Consider the following 13,612-nt stretch of genomic DNA (forward strand, 5'->3'; position numbering starts at 1 on the left):
AAGGTTTTGGTATCAGGGTAATGCTAGCCTCCAAAAGTGAGTTAGGGAGTATTGTCTCTTGTTCAATTTTTTTGGAAGAGTTTGAATAGGACAGGTATTAGATCCTCTTTGAAGGTTTGGTAGAATTCACTAGTGAAGCCATCTTGTCCTGGACTTTTGCTTTGGGGAGGGTTGCAGATGACTGATTCAATTTCCTTACTGGTGATCAGTCTATTTAGATTTTCCACTTCGTGATTTAGCCTAGGAAGGCTATATGTTTCGAAGAACTTGTCCATTTCTTCTAGGTTATTGAATTTGGTGGCATTTAGTCCTTTATAGTATTCTTGGATGACCCTTTGTATTTCTGTGGCATCCATGATAACTTCCCCTCTTTTGCATTGAAGAAAACATAGGTACTAAACTTAAGGACCTTGTGTTTAAAGAACATTTTATGAATTTGACTCCAAAGGCAAGGGAAGTTAAAAGCTAAAATAAATGAATGGGACTATATCAAACTAAAAAGCTTCTGCATAGCAAAAGAAACTATCGACAAAATAAAGAGGCAACCAACCAAATGGGAGAAGATTTTTGCAAACAACACCTCCGATAAGGGACTAATATCCAAAATATATAAGGAACTCATACAACTATACAACAAAAAAACAAATGATCCAATTAAACAATGCCTCCGATACGGGACTTATCGGATATATATATATATTTTTTCCATGTGCTCCTGATATATATATATATATATATATATATACACACACACATACATACATCAAAAGCACATGGAAACTTTTTTCTGTTTCTATTTTATCAGGAAAAGTTACCGTCTGACAGGAGGGATGGGAAGAGGTGAGGAAGGTTTGATGAGAGAAGATTTGAAAACAGTCATCTAGAGACTAGGAGAGTAAATGGACGTGGGGCACACTATATGACTGCCTGGCAGCATTACGGTCCCATTGAGATTAATAACCATTCTGCAGTTATCTTCTGCACTAGACAGAGAAGCTATCATTACTCCTTTTTCTACATCACTTACAAGAGTAGAGCAGGGAGTAAAATCACACTCCTCTGAGCCCTGATTCCTAGGAATTGATGGTATACATTTTTTTTCTTCTCAGGTGTCTATTTAATCTTACTTTTTGATTTCTGTCTGCCTTGTTGAGTTTTAAATAAGGCAGATTTTTTACCCAACTATTGGAAAAAAAAGATCAAATGTGGGTGTAACACAATAAAACAGGTAATGAAATTGCTTTTAAAATAAAGCACAATTTGTTTCCAAGAGAAACTTACCAGAAGTACTGTTATATCGCAACAAGGAAAAGGGCTGAGGCACCAAGAATGGACCATGTGTTATACATTATCTTACCTCCAATGCCTAGTGAAACACCTGGTCTCGAGAAATATGTTAAATAAAGGAATGAGTGGGCAAATGAATTATGAAACCGAAAACAAGAATGAGAAAATATAAAGACTGATTCAGAAGATTAAAGATAGGAAAACATGAGAATAAGAGATTGAGAACAGTTTGGGTTCACTGAAAAATGAGTCAGTGGGAAAAAGGCCCACAATGATATTCTCTCAAGAGTCTCTTCTTTTAAAAAAAACTTAATTATCACTTCCACAGCTCTAAAAGCTATAGATTAGGTCACACCAGAGGAAAACACAAAAGCAAAATTTTTCAAGTGTGTTATAAAGACAAACATTAAAATCTTTAAAAGCTTCTCTCCATGTTTTTTCTCTTTCCTTGAACCCTAGGTGAGGTATTATGATGTATATCTCAAACATTAGATAAAAACAAAAACCATGTATATCAACTGATTGGCTCTAAAAATTGCTTTAAGTCAAATAAATGTAGGGAAAGGTGACATATAAAGCCTCACAAAGAAGGAAAAAAACCTTATTTTTCTATAATCACTCCAGAATATAACCTTTGTGAAATCAATTTCATGTTATTTCTTTCCAATGCAAGGTTGATGGTATTATAAAGGAATTCATGTTGCTATAAGATTTAACTTAACAAATTAATGAATAGTTTGATCATATATCTTCACATTTTAAATTAGAATTCTCTAGTATAAAAAAAAAACCTGAATTTGCATTGCTTTTATGGAAAGGTCTAAACACCTGAACTTGAACTACACTAGCTAGTTTACCTGTCTGGTCTTCTCTGCCCTCACATTCCAAATCTCAGTCATCCTTGAACAACTCACAGTTCTTTGAATGTACTTTGCTTCCCCTAGCCTCTATTGTTTCTTCAATTCAAAATGTAATTCTATCATGCAGAAAACACATGTTTATACTTCATGACTTGGTTTAAACATAATTTTCCTTGGAAGGGTATCATACTTATGTGTTATTCTAAGTATGTTCTCTAAGTTTTCCAGGATACAATTTGTCTATTTAGCTCCTATCTAATTATCTGATTACTTGAATGTATGTTCTAAATGTTCATGAACTCCTCTAAGGTGGATACCTAAATTTTTTATTTAATTATATTTACATAGTTTGTATTGTTTATATTTCAAGTCTTGAGCACACAGGACTTATATATGGCACAGTAATAAAAAATATTACTTTGTTGAATCAAGTTCTACACCTAGAATTAATTCATCAAAAAACAATTCCTTTTTCAAAACAAAAAAAAAAAGAGAGAGAAATTCTGATAAAAATTATTTGGCATCACACAAATATTACCTTAGTATGAAACCTAAAAAAAATTAAAGATTACAAAGAAATTGGTGTATTGTATCCACGTACACAAGCTGAGTGAAAAAACAGCATTAATCTCTCTTCTTAATAATTCTTCAAATTATAAAAAAAGGCAACAAAATAACATGACATTTGATGGCAAATATTTCACCTTGTTTTAGATCAGCATTTCTTGGAACTTCTGACAGATAGCAGTTTGGTAAAGGATATGATGAAAACATTGGCCATGGATATGGATCATCACCCTAAAAAAGAAACAAGACAGATAACTTTAGGAAGTATAATAGTTTAAAATATTATTGAATCTTAAGGCTTTCTGAAATATCACTCACTGAATTTGGCTTTTGTTTCATAAAAATTTTAGAATTGTAGCCTAACGGAAAACTATGTGATATTACAGTTGAGTACTCTAATGGATAATAACTATAATGAAATGTAATAGAAACAGTATTAAATAAGTACTGAAGACAAATACATATGGTAACTTGTTCTCGTAACTGGGATTGGTAATCAAGGCTTTAGTATTTTTTTCATGATTGGAAAAGTATGGTCTTCAAAAGAAGCCTGCATTTCCTATGTTGCTTACAAAACTGTTTCTCTTGTGCTGTCAATCATTTCTATCTCATCTGTCCCAGAGTGACAACTAAAGCAAAATGTACTTAATGACAGTAACAATAAAAATGAAAATAACTAAACCCTTGAAGAGAAAAATCAAACTATTGGAAGGAGAGGTACACAATATTGTCAACTAAATACAAAAAAATATAATAATCTAATAAAATTTAGGTGTCATGAAAAAGAAAGACATCAAAAGTAAAAAAAATTCAGACATGAGGAAAATGACAACTTTTTAATTAAATACCCTACTGTGCAATGCAAACCAGCACTTATAACCCCTTGCCATGAAGAATACCATTTGTGTTGTAAAGTGTTTCCTTGCATTCTAAAGTTTTTCTAGAAATAAAAGTTCAACTCTGTGATTTGGACATCTAATAGTTACTGTTTAGTGTCACCTGAGTTGGCTACCTTGCTTCAAAATATATAAAAAAAAAATCCCCCCTCCTCTATACCCCACTTACCTTTTCCAGTGTCCTGGGAGGCAAAATCCGTTCCATTGGCCCACCAATAAGATTTATTCTAACAAGAACATGGTTTCTCTCTACTGATAAGCCATCAATTATAAAATCCCTGAAAAATAATATATCAATTTTGTTATCTCTGTAATTGGAGGTATTTAATTTTAAAATCAAGTGATTGGAATCTAAAGAAAAAAGGCAGATAATTTTCTATAGAAAAGTTTGGAAAATAGATTATCAATCTACCATGTTTCCCCAAAAATAAGACCTAATGGGAAAATAAGCCCTAGCATGATTTTTCAGAATGACGTCCCCTGAACATAAGCCCTAATGCGTCTTTTGGAGCAAACCTTAATATAAGACCTAGTCTTATTTTGGGGGAAACATGGTAGATTCACTCTATCTTATAGCTTTCTTTGCTAGAGCAAAGAATTGATGGAGATATAATTGATATAATGAGAGGAATGAGATTATTAATATTTCTTTGACAAATATGACTGCACTTAAAGAAATAGGATTAAGACATGCATTATTTTCACAATCACTTTATCACATTTTTAGTTAATGTTCCCTTAAGTTCTAGATATAGAGTCTTAATTTCAAAATCTAAACATTGCTCTTAAGCAGCGTCCACACTTCCTGCAGCTGTTAATACTATCCTATATCAAACGCAGAGTACCCAGTAAGGTGCCTTGTCTTTTATAATTTTGCAAAACCTAGCTGATGATGGAGGCACATTTTCTTAAAAATTACACATGAAAACAATGCCAGCTAGTAAACGGGCATTCAATAAATGTAAGCCAAAACTGAGGTAATGACAAGTGTGATACATTAATAGAAAGCAATCATCAAGATATGACCATAACTTCATTTTGCAATAATCAGAATTTATGACTATGAACTCTAACATAATTAAGAGAATGGAGGAGAGAGCCTCTACAAGGGACACAAAATCAAACATTTTATTTAATGGATCATCTTACACATGCAGCCTGAATTTAAAGGTGATACAACTTCATGGAACCATTTAAAAAGTTAAGGTTTAAAAAAATAACTAAAAAACTAAATTAAACAAAAACTTAGGAAGTACTACTCTGTAAGTACTCCCCAAGAACATCTATCACAAAGTTTCTAACTGTGACACTTATACTTTCATTGCTTGTTACTCTGTTATTTAAACCTACTGAATTCAGATAGTAAAGAAACATTAAATTACACAGAGTCTGTAAAAAAACTATGTTATTATGTCTTAATAGGCTTATATTTATTTTTATTTTTTTCTTACCTATGGCTCTCTGAGGTCTCTAAGATATTTTCTTCTTGAGCATTTAGTAATATTTCAGATACTTGATACTGAGCCTCTAACAGAAGAAGAGTGTCTAGATCACAGCATACCATACTTAATAACCTACATGAAGAGAAACAATAAAAAGCAGATTTTATAAAACATCCTAAAAGTTTAGAGACTTTCTTGGTGCCTCAAATACCTACACACAGAAATACAAATTTTAAGAAAGATCATGCAGTTATTTAGGATACATTTTTTAATCAATTTGAATAGTAATTGACTTCAAAAGTTCTTATAAAATATTATTTAAAAATCATGGGTAACATCTAGGTTTAAAAAAATGTATCTATATCTAGAAATAGTAATTTTTTTTTTCTTAACTGCTACTTAATTTAAAAATTAGTTAGGGAATATTAGTAAATCCATAAAAATAGAAAATACCACCACTTTTTATTCAGCAATTCATTACAAAATGAATCACAGAATCATTTTGCTACCAATCCAGGAAATGTCAATGGCTAACTTCAGAATTTTCAGATAAAGCTGAGAACACCTGAACACACTGATCTATCCTAACATCACTACAAGGGAGACAAGTAGGAATCATGTGGCTTCTACTGTGGTGCAAGAGGATGTACACTGCACCATCTAGGAAATATTCTTCCCAAGGAAACTGAACCTGAAACTGACACTATCAGTTATATGAAATACAAGGATTAGAGAAATATTTTATAATCCACCACAAGGAGGAAACAGGCAACCAAATCCAGAATCTAGAGAATCCTACACATCATTATATATTATTGCTCCCAGAGGGGAAGAAAAGGCATAAGAAAGGGGAATAAGGGAAGTTATAAACTGAAAGAAAAACATCGAGCAAACATAAAGGTTTTGCTTGATTATGATTCAAGCAAAAATGTAAAAGTGCCTGTTTGACGCAAACAGGAAAATATGGTATAGGTACTAGATGAGATCAAGAAAATGCAGTTAATTTTGCTAGATTTAACAATAGCATAGAGGTAATATACTTTTTCTAAAAAAAATAGGTCCTTGTCTGTTAGAGATACTAATGAATAGATAAAATAGCATTATATCTGGAATTTGCTTTAAAGTACTTAAGGAAAGAGTGGGTATGGGAAAGGAAAGAGATAAAACAAGACTGGAAAGTACTGTTAATTGATAAAGATGAGTGATGGGTACATAGAGGGTTCATTACACTGCTGCTCATTCTACACTTTATATGTTTACAATTTCTATAATAAAAATATATATAAAAAAGATAAAGGGGAAAGGAAACATTGGGTGACTATGGTAGATTGAGTGGTTAGGGATGGTTTCTCTGAAAGATGGCATTTGAGGAAACATGAGATTCAAGAATAAACCAACCTTCTAATTATATATCTGCTGATTTTTCTTAGAGACATATTCAAACATGAGCACAAAGGCCTACACATAAGGATACTTATTGTGGAGTGGTCATAAGCAAAAAAAAAAAAAAAAATTGTTTTAATGTCCATCCATAGAAAGAAGTTTAAACGTTTGGGATACATTTTTACAGTGGTATACTATGTAGATATTAGAACAGGGTAGCTATATATGTTTTGATAAAAGAATTATCTCCAAGGTAATGTTAAGTGAGAAAGGAAAGGCAAAAACATTTGAATAAAAATGGAGAAATATTTGAATACACATATAAATTCGAATTTGTTTTTACCTAGAAATCTCTCTCCAAAGACAGAAAAGAAACTGGTAAGCTCTGCAGGAGAGTTAGAAGGTGATCTGAGAGACTGGAAGGAAACATAGCTCTCACTGTGTATATCTTCTATAGTTTTTGAATTGGGGTTCAATTGTGTATTTTACCTATTCAATAGCATCTATATAGAGAAAAAATGTTTGGTGGATGTCTTCAAGAGTCAAAAATGGCAATTCAGTATCATTCCCAGAACATAGCTGCAAAATAACCAATGCATAGAGAAGGGGAAATCTACTATCATCAATTTAGAGACATGTGCCATACTTAGTTTATTCAAGTAAAAACACTTTGCATGATATAATCCTTAGATGTCTAAAGATGACAGTGTAAGTTGACACTTCCCCTTTCTCATCCTAGAAATAACCCCAAGGATTGGGGCGGGGGGAGAAGGCACATCATCAAAATTTTTGCCCACAAATGTGTTGAAGGGTGAGTAGGGCAGTCAAAATAGGGCAAATGCTGCTAGGAGAGGGAAAGAAACTGAGAAACAATGTCATGGCAGGCTGCCAGGCTGCCATTAATGTGAAAAACAGGGGGGAAAAAGATACTCCAAAAAATAAATAAAAAGAAGAAAGGAAGCAAATACATTTTTCTAAGTAAAATCAACAAATGTTTCAAACTAAGGAGTACCCTTAGATGAAAAACCTAACCCAATCAAGATAGGATGGATGAATGGATAAGAAAACAAAACCCTTACATATGCTGCTTACAAAAGACTCACTTCAGATTGAAAGACACACACAGACTGAGAGTAAAAAGATGGAAAAAAATATTTCATGAAAATAGAAATGAAAAAAAAAAAAAAGTTGGGGTAGCAATACTTATGCCAGACAAAATAGATTTTACAAGAAAGGCTACAACAAAACACAAAGAAGGACCCGGTAATCGTACTTCTATTTATCCAAAGAAACCCAAATGCTACTTTGAGGGGACATGTACATCCATATGTTCACTGCAGCACTGTTTACAATAGCCAAGATGTGGAGGCAGCCTGGATGTCAGTCGATGAATGAAGGGATAAAGAGGAAGTGGTACATACTGGGGGTGCCAAAAAAATGTATACACAATTTGAGTGATGTTATCTATGTATTACTTTTTGAAGTTGAATTGAATTATAGTAGCAATGTGTAGTATGATGTTCGCTCAAAAGATGGTGTTAATCAAATGAACGCTAGCATTACGAGGCAACAGGCAGGACAATCAAAGAAAATGGCAGAAGCATGTTTGTTGTTAGAGGAATGCAAGACTATTTTGAAATGGTATTTGAAATTTGAGAACATTGTGGAAATACAACAACAATGGAGGCTTGAGTACGCAACAGAACCTCCAACATGCCTAACAATTGCACATGGTAAGTTTGAGATGCATGGTCCTGTGTTCTTGAAGAAACTGAAAATGGCATGCACAGCAATACAAGTGGACGCTTTGGTCAACATTGCTCAAGCAGAAGTTGGCCATAATCAGAAGCATCTGGATGCTGATGGTAACCGCTTTGAGCACCTCTTGTAATTGCGGAAGTCAAACATGTATTCATCTTTTGTTCAGTATATACTGAGTATTACAATTTTAATACAATTTTTTCCTTTCTTAAAATGGGTATACATTTTTTTGGCACCCTCTGTATATACAATGGAATATTGTTCAGCCATGGAAGGGAATGGGCTCTTGTCATCTGTGGCAGCATGGATGGACCTGGAAGATATTGTGCAGAGTGGAGTACGTAAGACAGAGAAAGGCAGAAGCAATATAATTTCACTTAAATATGGAATCTAAAGAGCAAAGTAAACAAACAAAACAAAAACAAATTCATAGATACAGAGAAAATTTTGATGGCGGCCATATGGGAGGGTGGTTGGGGAAGTAAGTGAAAAGGGGGAAGGGATTAAGAAGTACAAATTGGTTGTTACAAAGTAGTCATGAGGATGTAGGGCATAGCATAAGCATTACAGTCAATAATAGTATAATAACTATGTATGGAGTCAGATGGGTACTAGATTTATCAGCGTGATAAATCTAGTAGGGGCTTGGGGGTAGGATGAAAAAGGTGAAGGGATTAAGAAATACAAATTGGTACTTACAAAATAGTCATGGGGATGTAATGCATAGAGAATACAGTCAACAATATGGTAATAACCATGTGTAGTGCCAGGTGAGTACTAGACTAGTCAGGGGGATCACTTCTTAAATTATGTAAATGTCTAATATTGTACACCTGAAAATAATATAACATAATACTGAGTGTCAACTGTAATTGAAAAATGAAAAACGGGTGGGGGGGGAATAAGAGGGCCAAATTTCCAGGGATAAAAGAAGTAAGTCATGGGGATGTAACGTACAGCACAGGTAATATACTCAATAATACTGTGACAGAATAATATGGTATCAGATGGTTGCTGGAGTTACCATGGTGATCACTTCTTTAGGTATATAAATGTTGAATAACTGTGGTGTACCCCTGAAACTAACATAATATGTTAGCTATGCTTTTAATAAAAATCTTAAAAAATAAAATTTAAAAAAAGTAAAGAAGAGTTCTTAGGATCTAGATGGACAATGAGATGATACAAGATGAACGGGAGCAACTCTGAAAGCAAATACATGTCCAAACTGAATTCTCCTCTTTAGCGAATGAGTAAATAAAAACTTGAACAAATGATGTAAGATTTTTAAGATCTTATAAGTACTAGGAATAATGTAAAGCTTAGCAAATTTGACCCAGCAATACATTAAAGAATAGCATACAGTGACCAAGTACAGTTCATTCCAGGAAGAAAAGGATAGTTTAATATGAAAGCATGTCTTAATGTAACCCATGACATCAATATGTAATAGAAAAGAACCATATAATCATTTGGCCAGATGCTTAAAAGCTACTTGATTTAAGATTCAATATCTACTCTCTATTCCCTGTCCTCCAAAAAAGTCTAAGTAAATTAAATAAAGGTTATTTCTTTAATTTGATTTACAAAACAAATTTATCTCAAGGCAAGAGTTAAAAGCATAAATAGGAAATGCATTCCATTAAGATCATGAGGAAGTTAAAATTGTCCATAATTATTTAACATTGTTCTAGAAATTTAAGCCAATATCAAGACAATGAGTAAAAAATAAAGATGCATGCTATCTGAAAAGAGATGATGTTCACTATTAGAAGATGATAAAACTGTTTATTGGAAACCACCCCACTGTAACTTAAAATTCACTTAATTTTAAGAAATATTGGGTGAATACCTACTAAGCGCATACCACTGTTTTAAGTGCTGAGGATACATCACTAAACACACATACACAAAAATCCCAGTTCTGTATGGAATGCAAAATACTAGAGGTGGGGAACAGACAATGAACAAAATAAAAAGTTAAAAACCAAAACAAAACACAGCATGTATACAACTAAAGCAGAGAAGTGAATACAGTGCTAGCAATAGGGCAATAGGGATGGATGACTGTATGCAATTTTAAATAAGATGGTTAGGAAAGAACTCATCAAGAATATGACACTTATGTAAAGACCTAAAACAAAGGAGGAAGCAAGCCATGGAGCGATCTGGGGAAAAAATGTTCCAGGCAGAACAAACAGATTGAGCAAAGGACCTGAGGTGAGAGCACGGCTGGCATGACTGAAGGACACTATGGGGGCCCAGGCAGTGGCAGTGGAATAAGCAGGAAGAAGTATTAGGAGATGAGGTCCAAGTCATATTAGGGATTCAGATCACACAGGACTCTGCAAAGCCATTATGAAGTTTTTCTTTGATGACATGAGAGAAACCACGGTGGTATGGTTCCATCCTGATGATATGAAAAGCCTTGTGAATATAGCATTAAGATTATCTGATTGGTGTTGTAATGGATCACTAGGGCTGCTGTGCAGAATAGGCTAATATTAGAATGGGACAGAAACAGAGACACGTTTTAAAAAATATATAGTAATAATTTATATTAGGTAGTGGCTTAAACCAGAGTATTGTCAGAAGAGGATTTGGTGATCGAAAGGATGGCTCTGTGGTGGAATCTCAGGGGGGCCCCCAGGAGCCCCACCCTCCTGGTACTCATGCCCTTGTGAGAGTCCCTTCTCGAGTACAGGCAAGACTTGTGACTTACCTCTAATCAGAGTATGTTAAAGGTGATAGGACAGATGTGATTACATAATTGCATAAGACTCTGTGCCCTTCTTGCTGGAGTCTTTCCCCTCTGCTGGTTTTGAAAAGGCAAGAAGCCATGTTGAGGAAAACCACATGGCAAGGACCACAGATGGCCTCTTGGATTTGAGGGCAGCCTTCCACGGACAAGCTGCAAGAGCCTCTATCTCGCCTCTAGGCAGCAAGAAAACAAAACCCTCTGTCCTAAAATCATGACAAAATAACAACAACAATCTGTGTGAGTTTGGAAACAGACCCTTTCCTAACTGAGCTTCAAATGAGACCATAGCCACAGCCGACACCTGGATTGTATAGTCTTAGGAGACTGAACAGAGGAGCCAGCTAAGGTGTACCTAAATAGAAACTGAGATAATAAATGTATGTTGCTTTAAGCCACCAAGTCTGTGTAGGGTGACCAGTAAAAAAATACAAAAAATAATTTACTTATACCAATGATAACCAATTAAAACATTACCAAGGAAAAAGAAATCACCTTAATAATAGCAAAAAAATAAAACACGAAACATAACAGTAAATGCCCAGGGCCTATATGAAGACAGCTAGCTACAATGCATCACTTAAGAAAGTAAAACACTTCAATACAGAGATAGCACCTACAAGGATGAGAATATTAAATATAAAGATGTGTATTGTTTTCCAATCCAGTTAATGACTTTAAATGTACATTATGCAATAATGTAATCAAAATATTAAGATTTTTATAAAGCTCAACAAAATGTCTCCACTAATAACCTAAAATAATTTTCTAAAGGAGAATAACAAAATGAACGAATAATTAGTATATCTATAGAATCTCAGAGATTTATCTATGATGAGGTGCTTAGCATGATCTAAATTTGAGAGCGGTGTAACATATTTAGTCTCATCTTCTGTGAGGAAGGTACAGTTACTGTCCCCATTTCACACATGAGGAAACAGAGGGAGGGAGAGATTAAGGATCTTGCCTAAGATCATCTGGCAATGTGGTTCCAGAATCTATGCTCTGACACTGCCATGTATGGTGCACACAGTGGGGCTATAAATACTAGATTCAGAAAAAAATATATAAGACCCCTATGGAAAAAACAACATTTTAATTAGAGTAATTAAAGCACACAAATTAAATAGAGACATACACCATGTTTACAGATTGGAAAATTCAGTATTATAAAGATGTCAGTTCACTCACTATTGTTTTATAGATCCAATCCAATGATAATTAAAATCCCGTGGGCTAGTTTGTGTGACAAGCTGATTCTCAAATTTACATAGAAAGAAAAAGACTAAAAGCAGCCAAGGTATTTTTGAAAAAGGAAAGTGGGAAGAACTGCTCTATTGGTTATTATAAATTATTACAAAGCTACAGCAATTAAAATGATGTGATATTTGCACGAGGATAAACAAAAATCCAATTAACAAAATAGGAAGTTCAGGAACAAGGCTTTGCCTATTCAGATAATTGTTTTGTAACACAATAAAGAATTACATATGTATGTTTACAAAGAGATATGTAGCTAGTGTTCCTAAGCTATGTGTAACAGAGTTGTTTATAATAGTCAAACGTGGGAAACTGGAAATAACCCAAATGTCCACTAACAGCATAATATATAAACAAAACATGGTATAGTCATACCACAGATGGAATATTATACAGCAATGAAAATAAATTAACTGAAATACATCCAACACTAATCTTAGAAACCCTAATGCAACACAGAAAAGCACATATGACAGATATACAGTCAATGGCACCATTAATACAAAGCTTAAAAAACAGTAAAATTAAGATATTGTTTAGGAATACATAACTAGGTAGTAAAAATTTAAAGTAAGTCATAAACATAAAAAGTAAATACCATAAAAGTCAAAATTGCTGTTACCACTGGCAACAAGGGAGGGAGTCATGATCAAACAAATGCATAGCGCTGTCTTGGTTTAGTTGATTGGAATTATGTGGACATTTATTTTACAATTTGTTAAGCTGTATGTTTATATTTTATGCAATATTTATATTTTTTAATATTTCATAAAATACTTAAGTGCTATAGTAGGGTAGATAATGGGAAAAAGTATATCACTATATCCATAAGAAGTATAAATGTGTATTCAACAGGAGAACAAATTCAGAAAACTACTAAACGAATGTACATTTTAATGATAACTCATAAAGATTCATGTAAGACTCAATAACAACTAATGCTATTTACTACTCAATTACCTAATCACCTAATAAACAGATCTTTGTGGTTCATTAATTATAAGCATATTTGTATAAGCTAGCAGCTAGAGTAAACATGGGAAAAAAAGACACTAGAGTAAGACAATTTTATTTTTTTAGCTTAACCATAATATTAAGGGTAGGTTTACAAAATGAATAGAAGTGTGCAGATTATTTTATATCCACTAATCTAGAAAACGATCAGAAAAACATGTCTCAAATTTTACACGTTATTGGGCTTATAAGCAACAAATTGTGAAGTCTATTATATAATAAATAATAATTTTTGTTGGCTCCAATCCAAATTTCCCAAAGTTATGAAAAAAAGAGTCTGCTGCTTTTTTCACATGTAAAGCAAGCTGGTTATATCAAGAAGTATTCCAAAAAAAAAGGTAACAATTACCCAAAGTAAATGCAAATTCATAGGTAAATTAAGTA

At 33.4% G+C, this 13,612-nt stretch overlaps 1 protein-coding gene across 2 annotated transcripts in view; it reads right to left on the minus strand.

The window, feature by feature from the left end:
* TBC1D32 (TBC1 domain family member 32) overlaps positions 1-13,612 on the minus strand; it is a 400,452-nt gene that overhangs the window by 278,410 nt on the left and 108,430 nt on the right. For both annotated transcript variants that reach the window (XM_074333506.1, XM_019740993.2), the window contains exons 25-27: positions 5,062-5,184; positions 3,780-3,888; positions 2,852-2,945 (exon numbers count right to left, since the gene is read on the minus strand). In XM_074333506.1, the coding sequence (XP_074189607.1) occupies positions 2,852-2,945; positions 3,780-3,888; positions 5,062-5,184 (326 nt within the window). The remainder of the gene's footprint in view (positions 1-2,851; positions 2,946-3,779; positions 3,889-5,061; positions 5,185-13,612) is intronic.

The sequence above is a fragment of the Rhinolophus sinicus genome, linkage group LG05, assembly GCF_036562045.2.
Source record: "Rhinolophus sinicus isolate RSC01 linkage group LG05, ASM3656204v1, whole genome shotgun sequence".
Classification (NCBI taxonomy): domain Eukaryota; kingdom Metazoa; phylum Chordata; class Mammalia; order Chiroptera; family Rhinolophidae; genus Rhinolophus; species Rhinolophus sinicus.